This window comes from Hypanus sabinus, chromosome 27 (assembly GCF_030144855.1).
Source record: "Hypanus sabinus isolate sHypSab1 chromosome 27, sHypSab1.hap1, whole genome shotgun sequence".
NCBI lineage: Eukaryota > Metazoa > Chordata > Chondrichthyes > Myliobatiformes > Dasyatidae > Hypanus > Hypanus sabinus.
In genome coordinates this window covers 29,326,030-29,342,941 of record NC_082732.1, presented here as the reverse complement: position 1 = coordinate 29,342,941, position 16,912 = coordinate 29,326,030, and the positions used below count along the sequence as shown (strand labels likewise).

The 16,912-nt window shown below is 39.7% G+C and overlaps 1 protein-coding gene across 10 annotated transcripts in view; it reads right to left on the bottom strand.

Annotated features, from left to right (window-relative positions):
- kcnab2a (potassium voltage-gated channel subfamily A regulatory beta subunit 2a) overlaps nt 1-16,912 on the bottom strand; it is a 318,636-nt gene that overhangs the window by 174,981 nt on the left and 126,743 nt on the right. For all 10 annotated transcript variants that reach the window (XM_059952120.1, XM_059952119.1, XM_059952118.1 and 7 more), the window contains one exon: nt 426-562. In XM_059952120.1, the coding sequence (XP_059808103.1) occupies nt 426-502 (77 nt within the window). In that variant the 5' untranslated portion in view covers nt 503-562. The remainder of the gene's footprint in view (nt 1-425; nt 563-16,912) is intronic.

Sequence of the window (16,912 nt, the reverse complement as noted above, 5' to 3'; positions counted from 1 at the left end):
GTCACCAGGGTCTCCATTCTGGTGCTCTCTTCTGACCAGCCAGAACACCACCTCTCGTTCTCAATTCTGACTAGCTGGGCCCCCGTTCCTGTGCTCTCTCCCTACACATCAGAGCCCTGCTTCCCATGCTCTCCTTATATTAACCAGGGTTCCATTTCCTCTGCTTCCTTTAAACTTACAGAGTTCACTGAGGTATTCACTATAACACTAGGTAATAATTAAAAATAGTGAATTAAAAATGTGCTGGGGTATTAATAGAACAGCACAACCAAAGCTCTGCATGAGCCGGATTATCAGAGTTTCACTGCACACATCTGAATGTTCTTCCACTTATAAACAGAAAGCTGGTACTTAAATTGTAAATCCCATCTGGAGATTCTGTGCCTGAATGATGTAAACCCTTCCACTCACTGCCTGTGCCTCACCTGTAAATCATACCCGGTGAGCCTGTGTGCCTTAGAGATAGTCGAGCCGGTGAGTCTGTGGTTGATTCCGGATACATCAGGTCAGCCACTACAGCCAACAGAACGGATGGTTATCCTCAAAGTGCCACTCGCAGACCCTGCAGCAACACAAAACCAGAAACACAGGCATTATGAGCAACCCTTCTAGACAATTGTTCATTGCAGTTTACAATATTAATACAACTATTGTAAGAGATGAAAAACGGATTTGGGACAAATTTTGCCAAATGGTCCCTTCATTAGTATATTCTCTGCAGTTGGCCATGTCCTTCAACCCTGCATTTTGCAATACCTTCTCATTCATCATTTCATTACATACATGCACACATGTGCATTTGATATAGGACTGATGTTCTCAGTGCCAATCTAAATGCTTGCACTCAGCTTTGCAAACATAGGCCAGCAACTAGTGAGACATTGCTCTATTTCACAGAGCTCAGAACATCCTGGGATGCTTTCCTTTGTTCACGTAGTACTCTCCTGCCATATTTATGACAGGAGTCTTATATCAGGTATGTGAACAATGTAGCATGCCAACAGAGTGACAGCATGGGCTTGGCACTGGGAATATTGGAGTGCTGAGAGATTGTTCATGGATATGCAGGAGTTCACAGAGATAGGGTCAGTGGTTTCTTTCAAGTGTTTAGTGATGTCTGCTATATGTAGCCATGTTTCAAAAGCATACAGGAGCACAGGAATTAGCAATGCCCAGTAGACAATGAGCTATCCGTGAGACGTGTGGTCTTGATCTTCATACATCTTCCTCCAAAGATTACCAGTATACATTGAAGACCATAGTGAATTTCATCATTACTGTCTGTCTTCACTTAAAGGTGGCTCCTGAGATTTGCGGAAAATAATCTTGAAATTTAACTATGGGATCCAAGATACCATTCTGGTAAATTTACATCATTACCATTTGACCTTGAGTGACACACTTGCAGTGATGTGAAAGATGTTAGTTGATCCTTGTTCAATTATGGATTTTGTTCAGCAGAAATATAGATTTTACCCCGCTGGCCAGGATGCTTAGATTACGTGAGGCTGAAGTCTTAAACAAACACAGTAAAGAATAATTACCATTATTATTTCTTTCTCTGACCTCAAACAAAATTTCAGAAAACCTTTCCTTGCTTTCTCTCATTTCCCCCACTTTGTTTCAACTTCAGACAACCCTCCCTGCCTACATCTCTCTAGAATTAGGGGTTCCCAACCTGGGGTCCATGAACCCCTTGGTTAATGGCAAGGATCCATGGCATAAAGAAAGTTGAGAACCCCTGCTCTAGATGTTAGCTGCCTGCTCTCTTTTAGACTGAAACTACACCCTACAAATCTGATCATTGCCGCTTGTTCACTCAGTATTGGGCTCAGATAAAAGTAAGGGTATTTATTATTATTATTATTGTTTTGTGCAGATTGTCTTCTTCTGCACGCTGGTTGTTCGTCAGTCTTTGTGTAGTTTCTTGTCGATTCTATTGTATTTCTTTGTTCTACTGTGAATACCTGGAAAAAAATGAATCTCAGGGAGACGTACTTTGATAATAAATTTATTTTGAGCTTTGAAGTAAGCATGGGACCTCATATGAGGAAGATCAAGTTCAGATGAGGGGAGGTGGGGAACTGTACTCTGTTGAGATGGGGATGGGAATGGAAAAACGAGGAGCTGAAAGGGAGGAGGAAGAGATAAGGACAGGAGGAAGCTGAGGACTAGGGAGAGGGGAAAAGAGAACTGAATTGGGGGACAGAAATGAAAAAAGAGCTGGGCAAAGGGACAATAGACACTGATATGTAATTCCACTGCTTCAAGTTAATGTAGTTGCTGCCTATTTGGTTTGTTCTTTCTAGACATTGACTTTCACACATATTTGATGAAACTTCAAATTTGTGCAACTGAGGTGGTCTTAAGAAAACAATACACTTAGTGAACAATATTTTGTAATTTATCTCACTTAATTTTAAAGGAAGTCTTTTTGACATCAAGTGAATTTCATTGTCTCTCCGTTCAATGTTTTGTCGAGTGTCTTTAACTTTGTGTCTTTTGCTTCACACTGCTTGAGTCGAATCTCCAGGTTGAAGTCCATTACTTGGGACTTATTTCAATTTCTGTCAGACTCATCTACAATGTGGTATCTTCAGAAAGCAAAGAACTAGGTCTTATACAAGATTCCTATTGATACCAGGTAATTGTTTTGATCTTATTTTAATCTAAATTGTATCTATATATTTTACCAAAACACGGCATTAGAGATATGCCTGACCATTTTCTTCACTTCATACACACATGCTGGAGAGTAACTACACCTTTAAAGATTTCTTTATATAAAATAAATTAGCTTTGTAAAGATATAAGATGTGACTAAGTCAGTTGGTCAGTTTCCTGATCTATTCCTCTTTCACCGATTAATTAAGCTAATTTTAGAGTTGATGCAATATTGCAGCTCAAGGACATTGAAATTTTGTTTGTGCTTTGTGCAGGTTTCTAAACAGGTTATTTGAAACTCGTGAAACAACAAATTTCACAACATATGCCAGTGATACTAAACCCGATTCTGAATTTGACCTTACAATAAAAATGTCATGAAACACTGCATATATGCATCTGTACAACATCTACATATCACAACTTATCCTCAGCTGAGGAAATCATTAGCTGCGTTAAATTTTCATTTAACATAGATTCATTCCAATACAACACTTCGCAGTTTCAAATCAATTACAACATTCCCAATGCCACTCAAAGCAATTAGTTACAACGTGCATTTCAATAAACTATTCCAGTATTGTACAAGATGATGGCATAAATCCAGCACAGTAAATTTGCAGAGATTAGGTAGAACTTTAACATGTGCATAGTTAAATGTCAGACCAAACTCAGAGACAATGACATTTCATTGTACAAACTAATCTAACACACAACATCAATTATTTTTTGTCCTCCAAGGCATCCAATCAGAAATGTTTCAACAATTAGTATTAATTTTAAGATAAAGAAAATTTAATTACAACAAAAATATAATTAGCAACATTGCCATTCGAGTGATGAATAGATCGAAAACTGAAGCGAAGATGTGGCAGATTGCAGAGGAAGATGAGGCAAAAAGAATTACAATTAAGTTCAAGGTACATTTATTATTAAAGTATGTATGCAGTATACTTTGGTTTTACACAGACAGCCACGAAACAAAGAAACACCATGGAACCTGTTCAAAGAAAACATCAAACACTCAAAGCACAAAGAAGAACAAATTGCACAAACATCAAAAAACAAGTGAAAGACACAGAATATAAAACGTCAAATCACAGTCATTGAAACAGTCAAGGGATGTTCAGTTTAGTTCAGTTCATTTCAATTTCGCGCTATGTCGTTTGTTGACTGTAGGCCGCAGAGCCTGTCCACCCCGATCAAAATCACACAAAACAGTAATAAAAACAGAGTAACCAGAAACACACAGAACCTGAACTTCGCCCAAGACCCAAGACTTAAGCAGCATTGAGCAAGAACGAATCACCAATCAAATGCAGGCGGTTTCCTCCAGGAGCAGTGAGTGAGAGCAAGAGAGAGAGACCGATCAAATCCAGACACCCTCCTCTTGGAGCAGTGAGCAAAAGGGAGAGAGAGACAGATTACACCCAGGCAGACAGCGCTGAACACCCGTTTGCCTTCCGCTAACATCCTCATTCATTTCAATCACGAGATTAGTGAGAAAGAGTCGACCATGGGCTCATGCCCCGTCTCCAGGCTTCTTGGCCTCCAGGCCGCACACTTCATTCGAAACCTTACTGAACTCCCTCAGAGACAGCCAAGGACCAATCGCTCAATTGGCCCAAATATATACCAGCAAAATGTAAATCACAGGTTCCAATAATAGTAGAATCCTATTTGAACAAATAAGTAGAAGTAAAAGAAGTAGCTTCATGAACTGTATGAAGGACGTCGCCTTTAGTCGCATGTTTGCTGGTGTCATCTCCTTTTACTCTACTGGCAATACAACAAAAATAAAAATATCTGTTCATATGAATATAAGAAATAGGAGAATTATGTTATTGGGCCCCATGAGTCTCTTTTGCCATTCAACAAGGTCATGGCTAATGTTTTATCTCTCACGCCTTTTCCTGTCTTATTTGTCAATTCCTTTAATATGCACAGAGATTTGCTGACCTGGATTTATAAAAGGGAAATTATGTTTGACTAAACCACTGGAATTCTTTTGTATCTTGTAGAATGTGTGAAAGAGTCAGTATATCTGGGTTTCCAGAAGGTTTATAATAACGTCCCACACAAAAGGTTGCTGAACATGGTAAGAGAACACAAAATTGAGGCAAATAAACTTCATAGATTGAGAGCTGGATAAAAAAAAAACATAAGTGAGCCCTTTTGGGGTTAGCAGGCTATGACTAGTGAGGTACAGCATTCATTAGAACTTGGCGTCCAACTGTTCATTATTTTTTCTAACTATGGTTTGGCTAATGGGACTAAATTCAACTTTGGTCATGATACAACACTAGGTGGGAAAATGCACAATGGTAAAGAGACAAACAAGATTCCAAAAGGATATAGACATGCTAAGTGGATAACAAAGTAACAATGTTCAGGCTTGCTAACTTTTCCAATAATTTCACAATGATAGTTATTTCTTCTGTTCAAGCTATTCACTAGACCCACAGTTCTCTACCATCTATGAAAGATTTTTGTATCTTCCTAAAGGAGGGCAGAGATTCATTCTTCTGCCATTTTCGTACTCCCCATTATATATCCCCTCAAAACCTATCCATAAATGACTCACATTTGCATTAATAAGTCCTATCCTTTCTACACATTGCATCCTTTTACCATCCTTACTAGATGTTTGTTTTACTTTCTAGATTTCCCCTTCTTTAGCAATATCTTGGTCATCCCCTCTGAATTCTAAAACATACCCACACTTCATGCTGCACATCACAATCAACAATCAGAAACTAATAAACACTTCCACTAATGTTCTCTCCCCTTGCTGTTTCTTAGCTCCAGAGACTAATTGTAATTCTATACCCTGATCTACTGAGCCAAGGTCCTTTCTAACTATGTACTCATATTGTCTGTTATTAACAATACTATCCCCAACCCCTTTTTCCTTTATTACCACATGTTGAATACCTTGACATATTTAGCTTTCAGCTTTGGTTACTCTGCAGCTACATTCCTGTAAGGTAATTAGATTTCAGTAGTATTTGTACTGCTAATTGAACCACCTTACCCTGTATGCTGCATACATTTAGACATCATGATTATAAATATAACCATAACATTTTTCTAAGTCCATCTGCTGCATGCTTTTGTTTCTGCTGCCTAAGTATTTTGTCTACTACATTTCTAATATTCACCTTTGTTTCTCTTCCTCCTAACTCTTAAGATTTCCAGCCCTGGCAACCTGGATTAAATCTTTCCCACAAGACCTAGGAAATCCTCTTTACCTGGCCCTGCTGAGATGTAACACATCAAAGCTGAAAAGTCCCACCTGCTCCAAACTCTCAGAAATCCAAAGCCATCTCTCCAACCACACAATGATTGCTCAGTCCTACTCTTACTGTACTTCAAGCACACATTAGACACCTGAATATGAAGGAAATGGAGGGATATGGATGATACACAGGAAGAGGTCATTTATAAATTTGCATCAAAATTGGCACAATATGGGCTAAATAGTCTGTCTAATTCTGTACTCTTCTATGTTGTATGCTCAAATGGCTATGGCAGTAGTCCTCAGACTACAATCTTTGAGGTCCTGCTTTTATATCTCTTTTCCAGTCCCATAAAATCTATTTGCAGATCTATCTGCCTCTACCAATGCCATTTGGTACCATGATGAACCACTACTTCTGGCTCTTTGCTCCCCCTCCCACTCCTTTTTTGGATAGCATGCACAAAATGTTGGAGGAGCTCAGCATGTCAGACAGCATCTGTGCAGGGGAATAAACAGTTAACATCTTGGATCAAGACCCTACATTATCTGGATGCCTGTTAAATAGGGGTGTAGTGTGACATCTTGGAGTCACATCCATGGCCAGAGTAATACTCATCTGCACCCCTCCCCCAACTATTAAATCACCTATCACAACTATTGTCATTCTTTTTTATTCCCTCCTGTGCAACTTAGCCATTTATGGTAGCATGCTCATATCGCTGACTGTACTCTGATGAGAAACAGTTGCCCTCCACCATTATCCAAAAGGGAAATTCTGTATATTGATCGAGATTATCCCAGGCGTTTCAGTTCCTCCTAGCCTCTCTGGTGATTGCCATTCCCGTACTGTCTGCCTTGGGACACTGGAGGCATTCATTATCAGCATGTGAGGATGCACATTTCACTCAGCCACAATGTCGATCCATTCCTCATCTTCGCATTTAACCTCATCAAGTAGAAATACATCAGAAAACCCAGTAACTACCTCGGCCTTCATCACTTTCAAACTGTGACACTACACTTTCTAAGCAACACCAGTGCTAAGTTGCTCCTACTGATTTCACCTATTGCTGCCCCTACCTTACTGATGTTCCTTTACTCTGAAGGCCATGCACTCAAGAAGAAGACTGTGCTCCAATCATGCATTACTCACACCCACATACCAATTCAAATTGTGGTTTACGACAAAGACATCAGTTCCACTGTAAAGTCATTTGGGGTTGTAAAAACTTCATTGAAAGTCCATTCCTCCATCCTGCCCACAACCCACGCACATACACAGTTCTCTAACCCCAGGACTGGTCACCTTCTTCAGCCTCCAGCTGAATTATAGATTCGCAGACACTATATGGCCATTGACTTCTCCAAATGACTCGCAGAAGTGTGCAGACGTGGGGCTCTGGCCGTCAACCCTTAACTTCTGAACTTCCGATTGACCTTCAGCTTCAATCTGTACTTCCAATCTATCTTCAGGCTTCGATCTGGACTTCCGATCGATCTTCAGGCTTCGATCTGGACTTCCGATCGATCTTCAGGCTTCGAACTGGACTTCCGATTGATCTTTGGGCTTCAATCTGGACTTCCGATTCATCTTCCGGTTTTGATCTGGACTTCCGATCCATCTTCAGGCTTCGATCTATGGTGCTGACTCAGGGCTCACTGATGATGACGAATGAGGAACCTGGATGAGGACCTAAACTCCAGGCCTCAAGCTCTGGGCTTTCTGATGAGACCCCAAACACTGGGCCTCAAACTCTGGTCTTGCAATTGGCATACCTCATTTGTTTTTAACAATTTATTTTAATAATTTTGTTTTGGGAATATTTATCTCTTATCCAGCATTCCAAAACGCAAATTATCTTTGTTTCGCATTTTACCATACCAGGTCAGTGGTGGTTTATTTGTTTACTGTATTTAGAGATACAGTGCAATGCAAGTTCATTCTCATTGGGAACATACTTTATGAAAGTTGGCCGCCATTATTTCTACAATTCAAAATATCAAAAGTATTGTACATATTTACTGTACAGCTTTGATTCCATTTGTCACCCTAACAAAATCAACATCACTATCTGTTCACAGAATACAGTATCAGAGCGATTTGGCAACCAGGCATTGACACAGAGTTGCAATTTAAATCCTGTGTAAAGTCAAACAATTAAATAAAAAAGAAATTTTAAAAGCTAACCTCTTAATGAACTGTATATACATTCAAGTGGCCACTTCATTAGGTACACCTGCTCGTGGATTTAAATATCTAATCAACCAATTATGTGGCAGCACCTCAATGCATAAGAGCATGCAGACATGGTCAAGAGGTTCAGATCAAACATCAGAATGTCGGAAGAAATGTGATCTAAGTGACCTTGACCCAGGAATGATTGTTGATGCCAGACAGGCTGGAGACCAGAAACTGCTGATCTCCTGGGATTTTCATGCACAACAGTCTAAATGCTCGACCATTGAGATGTTTTCTCAATGAATGAACTCACTTTAAGGACTCTTTATCTCATGATCCCAAGTTTTTTGTCATTTATTGCTATTTATTTATTTATATTTGCATTTCCACAGTTTGTTGTCTTCTGCACTCCGGTTGATCTTTCATTGATCCTGTTATAGTTATTATTCTATAGGCTTGCTGAGTATGACCTCAGGAAAATTAATCTCAGGATTGCATATGATGATAAATGAGTACCGTGATAATAGAATTTACTTTGAATTTTGAACTCTAGTGTTTACAGATAATGAAGCGAGAAACAAAAATAACATCCAGTGAGCGTTGGTGAAAATACCTTCTTAATGATAGAGGCCAGAGGAGAATGGCCAGACTGGTTCAAGCTGACATGAAGGTGACAATAACTCAAATAACCAAGTGTTACAACATTGGTGTGCAGAACAGCATCTCTGACACACGACATGTTGAACCTTGAAGTGGATGGGCTACAGCAGCAGAAGACCACGAACGTACACTCAATGGACACTTTATTAGGTGCAGGAGGTACTGAGTGAATAAATTCATCTGACAGCTAAAGGCACTTAGACTACAAGGCATGGAGCAGAATTAGGCCATTCGGTCCATTGCATGTATTCTGCCATTCAATCATGGCTGGGTTATTTTCACTTTCAACCCAATTCTCTGTCCTTCTCCCCATGGCCTTGACACCCTTACTTGTCAAGAGCCTATCATCCTCTGCTTTAAATATACCCAATGGCTTGGCCTCCACGGCTGCCTGTGGCAATGAATTCCATAGATTCATCTCCCTCTGGCAAAAGAAACTTCTCCTCATCTCTGTTCTGAAGAGAAGTGCTTCTATTCTGAAGCTATGCTCTCTGGTCTTAGACTCTTCCACTAATGGAAATATCCTCGGCATGGCCTTTCAATATCTGGTAGATTTCAATGAGATCCCTCTTCATTCTTCTAAAGCTAAGTAAGACAGGCTCAGACCCATCAATTGCTCCTCATACATTAATCCTTTCACTTCTAGGATCATTCTCGTAACTCTCCTCTGGACCTTTTCCAATGCCAGCACATCCTTTCTCAGATATGGGATCCAAATCTGCTCACAATACTCCAAACATGATCTGACCAATATCTTATAAAGCCTCAGCATTACATCCTTCATTCTATATTCCAGTCCTCTTGAAATAAATGATAACATTGTATTTGCCTTCCTTACTACCAGTCCAACCTGCCAGATAACTTTGATGGAATACTGCACTAGGACCCCCAAGTCCCTTTGCATCTTCAATGGAAGAAAAATCTTCACCTGCTTTCGCTCTTGACAAACCTATCTGACTGAAATGTACTTTTCCTTTTATCTATATCATTAATAAGTCAATGACCTTAACTTTAACACGTTCGATATACCAGGACAAGAAAAAATTCAACCAAATGGGAAATGCAACATTTCAAGCATTATAAACTCATTAATCTGGAAGTATTTTCACATATTTTGGTGTAATTCATTGGTGTTACCACATACAGTAATGATATCCAACCAGAACTGAAGTTACTGGGATAATGCATCCATTGATTCACACACTGGAATGGAGTGATTTGTATCAACCAAGAGTTCAGCAGTTTTGTTCTTTTATCTGCACAAGGTAAACTGGGAACATGGAATTTTATGTTACCATTACCTTTTAGGCCAGGAGGCTGTAGATGTTCAGTCAGTAAACATATACTACGTTGAGTGCAGTAAATTTTGGGGACACAACAGAATCGAGAATATGGAGAAGGTCAATGGACTAGATGTCAGAGTTCATTCATTATCATTTGCAAATAAATCCACATTGGAGCTACTTATGTGGTTAGGAGATGGAAAAATACACACAACACAGGACTCAGGATCATACAGCACGAAAACAAGCCCTTCAAGCCCATCCTGTTCATACTGATCACTGAATACCCATCTATACGAATCCCATTGAAGCACTTAGTTCATTGTTTTCAATGCTTTGGTGATTCAAATTTTCATATTCAGAGACAGAGGGACAGACAACACAGAACAAGCCTTTCAGTCCACTAGCCACACTAACCACTACCAGTACTTGGGATTAATGTAAATGGATTACATTATCAACTGAAGACCTGTAATGTAATATCTTTACACTTATACTACATTAATCCCATATTTGATTCTCTCCACATTCTCAACAAAAACCCTTGTCCATAGTTCTACCATTCATTCTCATATTGCAGTGGCCAGTTATCAAGCAAACCTGCATGACTGTGTAATGTGGGTGGAAGTTGGAAGACTTGGATGAAACCGATGTGTCATTACAAAGACAACATGCAAACTCCTGACGGACAGTACCCAAGGTCAAGATTGAACCCAGGTTTCTGGTGCTGTGAGGTAAATACTCTACCTAGCTTCACTATTGGGCCACTAATTGTTGCAAAAGTCTTTGCCTCTTAAACACTGCATCCCAAACTCCAACCATCCGCTGCTGAAAAGAAATTCTTCTTTATATTCCCTCGAAACCACTTACTCCTTACTTCACTCTATTTATAGATACTTCTGTTATGGGAAAAGTTTACTTCTGACAATTTATTTATGTCTTTCATAACTCAGTATATCTTTCCCAGATTCTCAATGAGCATTCCCTGCTCCAAGGAAAACAAACTAGCCGAATCAGTTCCACTCATAGCTGAAACATTCCACTCCAAGTAATATCCTGGTGAATCTTCTCTGTGTTCTCGCCAGAAAAATCATATCCTTTCTATATTGTGTAACCCAAACAACACACAATAGTTCAATTGTTGCCTTGCAAATGTTTTATAACTGTAACATCATTACCCTGCTCTTACATTCTGTGGTTTGGTTAATGAAGGCCAGTATCCCATCTGCCTTCTTTACCAAAGCAACACACACAAATTGCTGGAGGAACTCAGAAGGTCAGGCAGCATCTATGGAAATGAATAAACAGCTGACATTTCAGTCCAAGACCCTTCATCAGGACTAAGAAGATGCCAGAATAAAAAGGTACTGGAAGGGGGAAAGAGACCATGTAAAAGGTGGTAGGTGAAGCCAGATGGGTGGGAAAGGTAAAGGGCTAGAGGAGAATGGATTTGATAGAAGAGAGTGGACCATAGAAGAAAAGGAAGGAGAGGGGGACCCAAGAGGAAGTGATGGGCAGGTAAGAGGAGATGAAAGGCTATAGTGAGGACCAGAAGAAGAGGGAATGGGCAGAAATTGATATCCATTCTGAATATACAGAATACAAGTCTTCTTTACCACCTTATCAACCTGTGCTGCCACCTTCGGGGATCTTTAACTGATGCACCAAGTTCCCTCTGTGCTTCAAGACCTCTCAGGCCCTACCATTCCTTGTGTAAATCCTATCCTTATTTGAGCTCCTAAGAATGCTGATGAGATATTGTGTCATTAAAGATGGGCATCTGGAGCAAATTTTGGGGATGTTAGGTTTCACAGAAAAACCACAATTCTGAATGAATCAAGTAGAATCTCCATTTCTGATTATCTTGTAGGCAGCCTAGGAAAGAGACATCACTGAAGCCAACCTTCACTCGGTAAGGCTTGCTCCTTCAAGATCACATTCATCAATCATATATCACTGGGCAAAACATCAAAAGAGATTTCAATGATGTACTGAATTTCAGTATCACTATGCATGCTCAGTAACCTCCATAAGTAAGCACACTGACTAGGAAGAGCACATCAGTAACATATAGTCAGTAGAATCTACCAATCTAACTATTCACACTTACAGAGGGTGAGAGAGATGTGAAACACCTTTCAAAAGTACAGAAGATGCTAGTTCAATTGATAATCTTAAATCTTAGATAGGTTAATTTGTAGATTAGCTTATTATTGTCAAATATACTGAGGTACAGCATACCGAGAAAAACTTGCCTTGCATAGTATTCACACAGATCAATTCATAACAAAAGTACATTGAATACAATACAAAACAGTAAAAGAATTAAGAATAAAGTGTTTCAGTTACAGGGCAAGTACAATGAAAGTAGGCATTGAGATTGAAGGTCATAACAATGTAGATTAACATGTAATAAAAGGATATAGAACCAAATCAGGTAGCTTAAGAGATAGGTTTGAATGAATAGCAAATCAAAGCCAAAGGCCTGCATGATCCATTCCTATACTTGCCCTAGAGCTCTGCATGTGGCCTACAGCGCCTACTATCATAAACATGAATTAGAACATTTAAAAAATAAGGACACTTCAGAAACCTCACTTAAGATATTTGACTGCTATATCATTAAACTGTCAATTTGAAACCAATTGTCATGAATCTGCCTTTGCACAGAGGCCAATTATCTTTATTTGAATAAAATATTAATTCTGCAGGAAACATAAAGAAAAAGCTAAATTAAATATTAATGCAGATAATGAAGAAAAAAGATCAATTCCCTCCCTACACTACCAAATCAATGAGCAGTTGAGATGAGAAACAGCACTTTGCTGCAGTCCAATTGTACAATGCATTTCATCTTAAATCCAAATCTACTGATCCACTGAATTCACTCAAGACCTCTAAATCCCAAGAACCAAGAATCTAAAGCAATTATAAAAATTCCTTCAACTTAGAATAAATAAAAGTAAAGATCTTACTGCATCAGTTTCTCTCTGACAATATTATGGCTGCTAAGAATGCTCCTGCCTCTGCACTGCAGCATTTGGCTGCAACTTGCAGAAGTCGTTTTAAAAAATCAGTGAGTTTCCTTAAAAGCTCTAGAGAACAATGCCACTGTGAACCTTTTACAAGAACTATAGCTATGTAATTCTTTAGTTCACAACATTTGAAAGCAAATCAGATTCATTCTGCAAGGTAAATCTGAAAGGTGGCATAATATAGAGCTGTTTCAAAAAGATTGACATGATAATTCCCCAGCAAACTACAACATAAAGCACAACACTGCATAAACATACATTCCTATTAAATTCTAGTTTTTCATCTTAGATAGCTTTCAAATTCAGAAATTGTTTAATACATGCAGTACATACGTATTTATTGCAATCAGCTTGCAAAATAAGCATGCAGAGTTATTTGGTGAAGAATTCCACTGCAGTGGCTTATGTGAGCCACCTACTAGCTGTCCTGTAGAGGGTGGTAGAGGAAAGCGTACAGATATGAAAGGATGGTTTGTATTGGCATATTTCAAGTTAGTAGTTAACAATTCTTACAGGTTCAAAGTCAATGTAAATTAATTCTGTAATTCTTACAGATTCATTAAAAATCCCATACATCTTGCATTTTCAGCCAATCTAACCTATCAATATCTTATTCTGCTTTGACCTATGAATATCTTATTCAGCAAATTTACAGCAACATGCACTTGTGTGAAAAGTGACATACACAAAAGAAATGCTGAAAGAGAATTATACTAACAACACACACTAAAGTGAATGGTGAAGAGTTAAACAGCTAACAGGACTGGGCAGTTCCAAGAGCTTCCCTATTGTCTCTGCAGGTTTTGGCATAGTAAATCACAAGTTTCCTCGTTTCCTCCATAGTCAACTCAGATGCTTTTTTCTAACTTGTTTCAGCTTCTGTGTCATTCTGTTGTATAAAAAAAAAACAAGAGAAATGGCAAAAATAGGTACTCATGAATGGAGTGATACTCAACAGCATTACGGTTTCAATTCAATGCCATTTTCCTATAAACACTACATAGCCATTGGTTTTTCTTATTGACAGAAATCTGATGATCCCTGATGGGTTATTGGGGTCTTCCAAGAGGACCACAATCTTCTTGTGGTTTGGAGGCTTGCGTACCTCGATGGCCCAAAGAGCTATACTGCTAGAGTCAGGGCCTCACACAAAATGCTGGAAGAACTCAGCAGGCTAGGCAGCATCTATGGAAAAAAGTACGATCGACTGTACCTTTTCCCCATAGATGCGGCTTGCCCTACTGAGTTCCTCAAGCATTTTGTGTGTGCTGCTTGGATTTCCAGCATATGCAGCTACTCTCTTGTTTGTAGAGTCAGGATCTTATGCTTTGGCTCTTAGTAGGGTCACACATGCCAGGAGGTCAAATGTTAGAATCCAGAATAAGAGTGCTCCACAGGTTCTCCAGGTTTGGGGGTTCAGCTCAGAGCTAACAACCCTATCTGGTCAAACAAACCTGTTACAGAAACAGCAATGAAAAATCCTTCCATATCTAAGCACGATGGTGTTCCTAAGTCTCCACTTGCATAGTTAACAGTAGCATGATGAAGGAACTCCTGAACACTACCAAGACTAGTGGCCAAGGACAGACAGAGATGGAGCACCTTCACTGCTACCCTAAATGCCAGAGTCATAACGGGCAGTAAATAAGTAAAGTGGCTTTTTGGGTAAAGAATTCCAAAGATACACAATCTTCAAGATGGAGCAGCAATTGAAGCCTTTTCCTGTCTCTGAAATTTCCACAAACCTCCCTTTTGGTCCTCATTTATAAGCTATCCTTTGATGCTATCACACATGCTAGAGTTGTGGTCAGGTTCCACCCATACACTGCTTACAGCTTGTTCTGCAAATCTACCATCATCATTACACACAGCAACTGTGGTTATTATTATGCTCCTATCACAATCACAGCAGAGACTGAAGTAAAGAGACAAATAAAGGATGGTCTCTGCTCCCTTATGGTTATTCTTCTGACAGCACTATTTAAAATTTGCACGAGCAAGGATCATGAGGACCTTTCATAGAAACATAGAAAAAAGGTGCAGGAGTAGGCCATTCAGCCCTTCGAGCCTGCACCACCATTCAGTATGATCATGGCTGATCATCCAACTCAGAACCCTGTACCTGCTTTCTCTCCATACCCCCTGATCCCTTTAGCCACTAGGGCCATATCTAACTTCCCCTTAAATATAGCCAATGAACCGGCCTCAACTGTTTCCTGTGGCAGAGAATTCCCCAGATTCACCACTCTCTGTGTGAAGAAGTTTTTCCTCATCTTGGTCCTAAAAGGCTTCCCCTTTATCCTTAAACTGTGACCCCTCGTTCTGGACTTCCCCAACATCGGAAACAATCTTCCTGCATCTAGCCTGTCCAATCCCTTTAGAATTTTATATGTTTCAATAAGATCCCCCCCCTCAATCTTCTAAATTCCAGTGAGTATAAGCCTAGTCGATCCAGTCTTTCTTCATATAAAAGTCCTGCCATCCCAGGAATCAATCTGGTGAACCTTCTCTGTACTCCCTCTATGGCAAGAATGTCCTTCCTCAGATTAGGGGACCAAAACTGCACACAATATTCTAGGTGCAGTCTCACCAAGGCCTTGTACAACCGCAGTAGAACCTCCCTGCTCCTGTACTTAAATCCTTTTGCTATGAATGCCAACATACCATTTGCCTTTTTCACCGCCTTCTGTACCCGCATGCCCACCTTCAATGACTGGTGTACAATGACACCCAAGTCTCGTTGCATCTCCCCTTTTCCTAATTGGCCACCGTTCCAGATAATAATCTGTTTCTCTGTTCTTGCAACCAAAATGGATAACCTCACATTTATCCACATTAAATTGCATCTGCTATGAATTTGCCCACTCACCTAACCTATCCAATTCACCCTGCATCCTCTTAGCATCCTCCTCACAGCTAACACCGCCACCCAGCTTCGTGTCATCCGCAAACTTGGAGATGCTGCTTTTAATTGCCTCGTCTAAATCATTAATATATATTGTAAACAACTGGGGTCCCAGCACTGAGCCTTGCGGTACCCCACTAGTCACTGTCTACCATTCTGAAAAGGTCCAGTTTACTCCAACTCTTTGTTTCCTGTCTGCCAACCAATTCTCTATCCACATCAATACCATACCCCCAATACCGCGTGCTTTAAGTTTGCACACTAATCTCCTGCGTGGGACCTTGTCAAAAGCCTTTTGAAAATCTAAATATACCACATCCACTGGCTCTCCCCTATCCACTCTACTAGTTACATCTTCAAAAAATTCTATAAGATTCATCAGACCAATGGTTGCACAATTTTTTTTAAATCAGGTAATGACAGCCTTTATAATTCATCAAGAAGCCAGGGTGCACTGTCTGATCCTTCTCTGAGTAGTGTTATCCCTACTCCCTATTGCCTTGAGTATTTAGAATCAACTGCTTTGTCTCTGATTAATTTGTCTAGTGGAAGCTGAGGAGTGATAGTGTTATCCCTTCCCAGGGGAAAATTAGGGTTCCAGTTGAATCCACGTTACAATCCAGTAATTTTCATTGCAGTTTTCTTGGTGCTGAATCTATTGATTTCAATTTCTCTGGTTTCCATGGTAGGGTTTCAAATCATGAAGGTTGTTCACTCAGCAGCTTAACAACTAGGCATTACCTTACTTGTCTGATGGAGGGGTGTCCTTTTAGAACAGAGACGAAGAAAAATTTCTTTAGCCAGAGAGTGGTGAATCTGTGGAATTCATTGTCACAGGCAGCTGTGGAGGCCAAGTCTTTATGTATATTTAAGACAGAGGATGATGGATTCTTGATTGGTCAGGGTATGAATGTATACAGGGGAAGATAGGAAATCGGGGCAGAG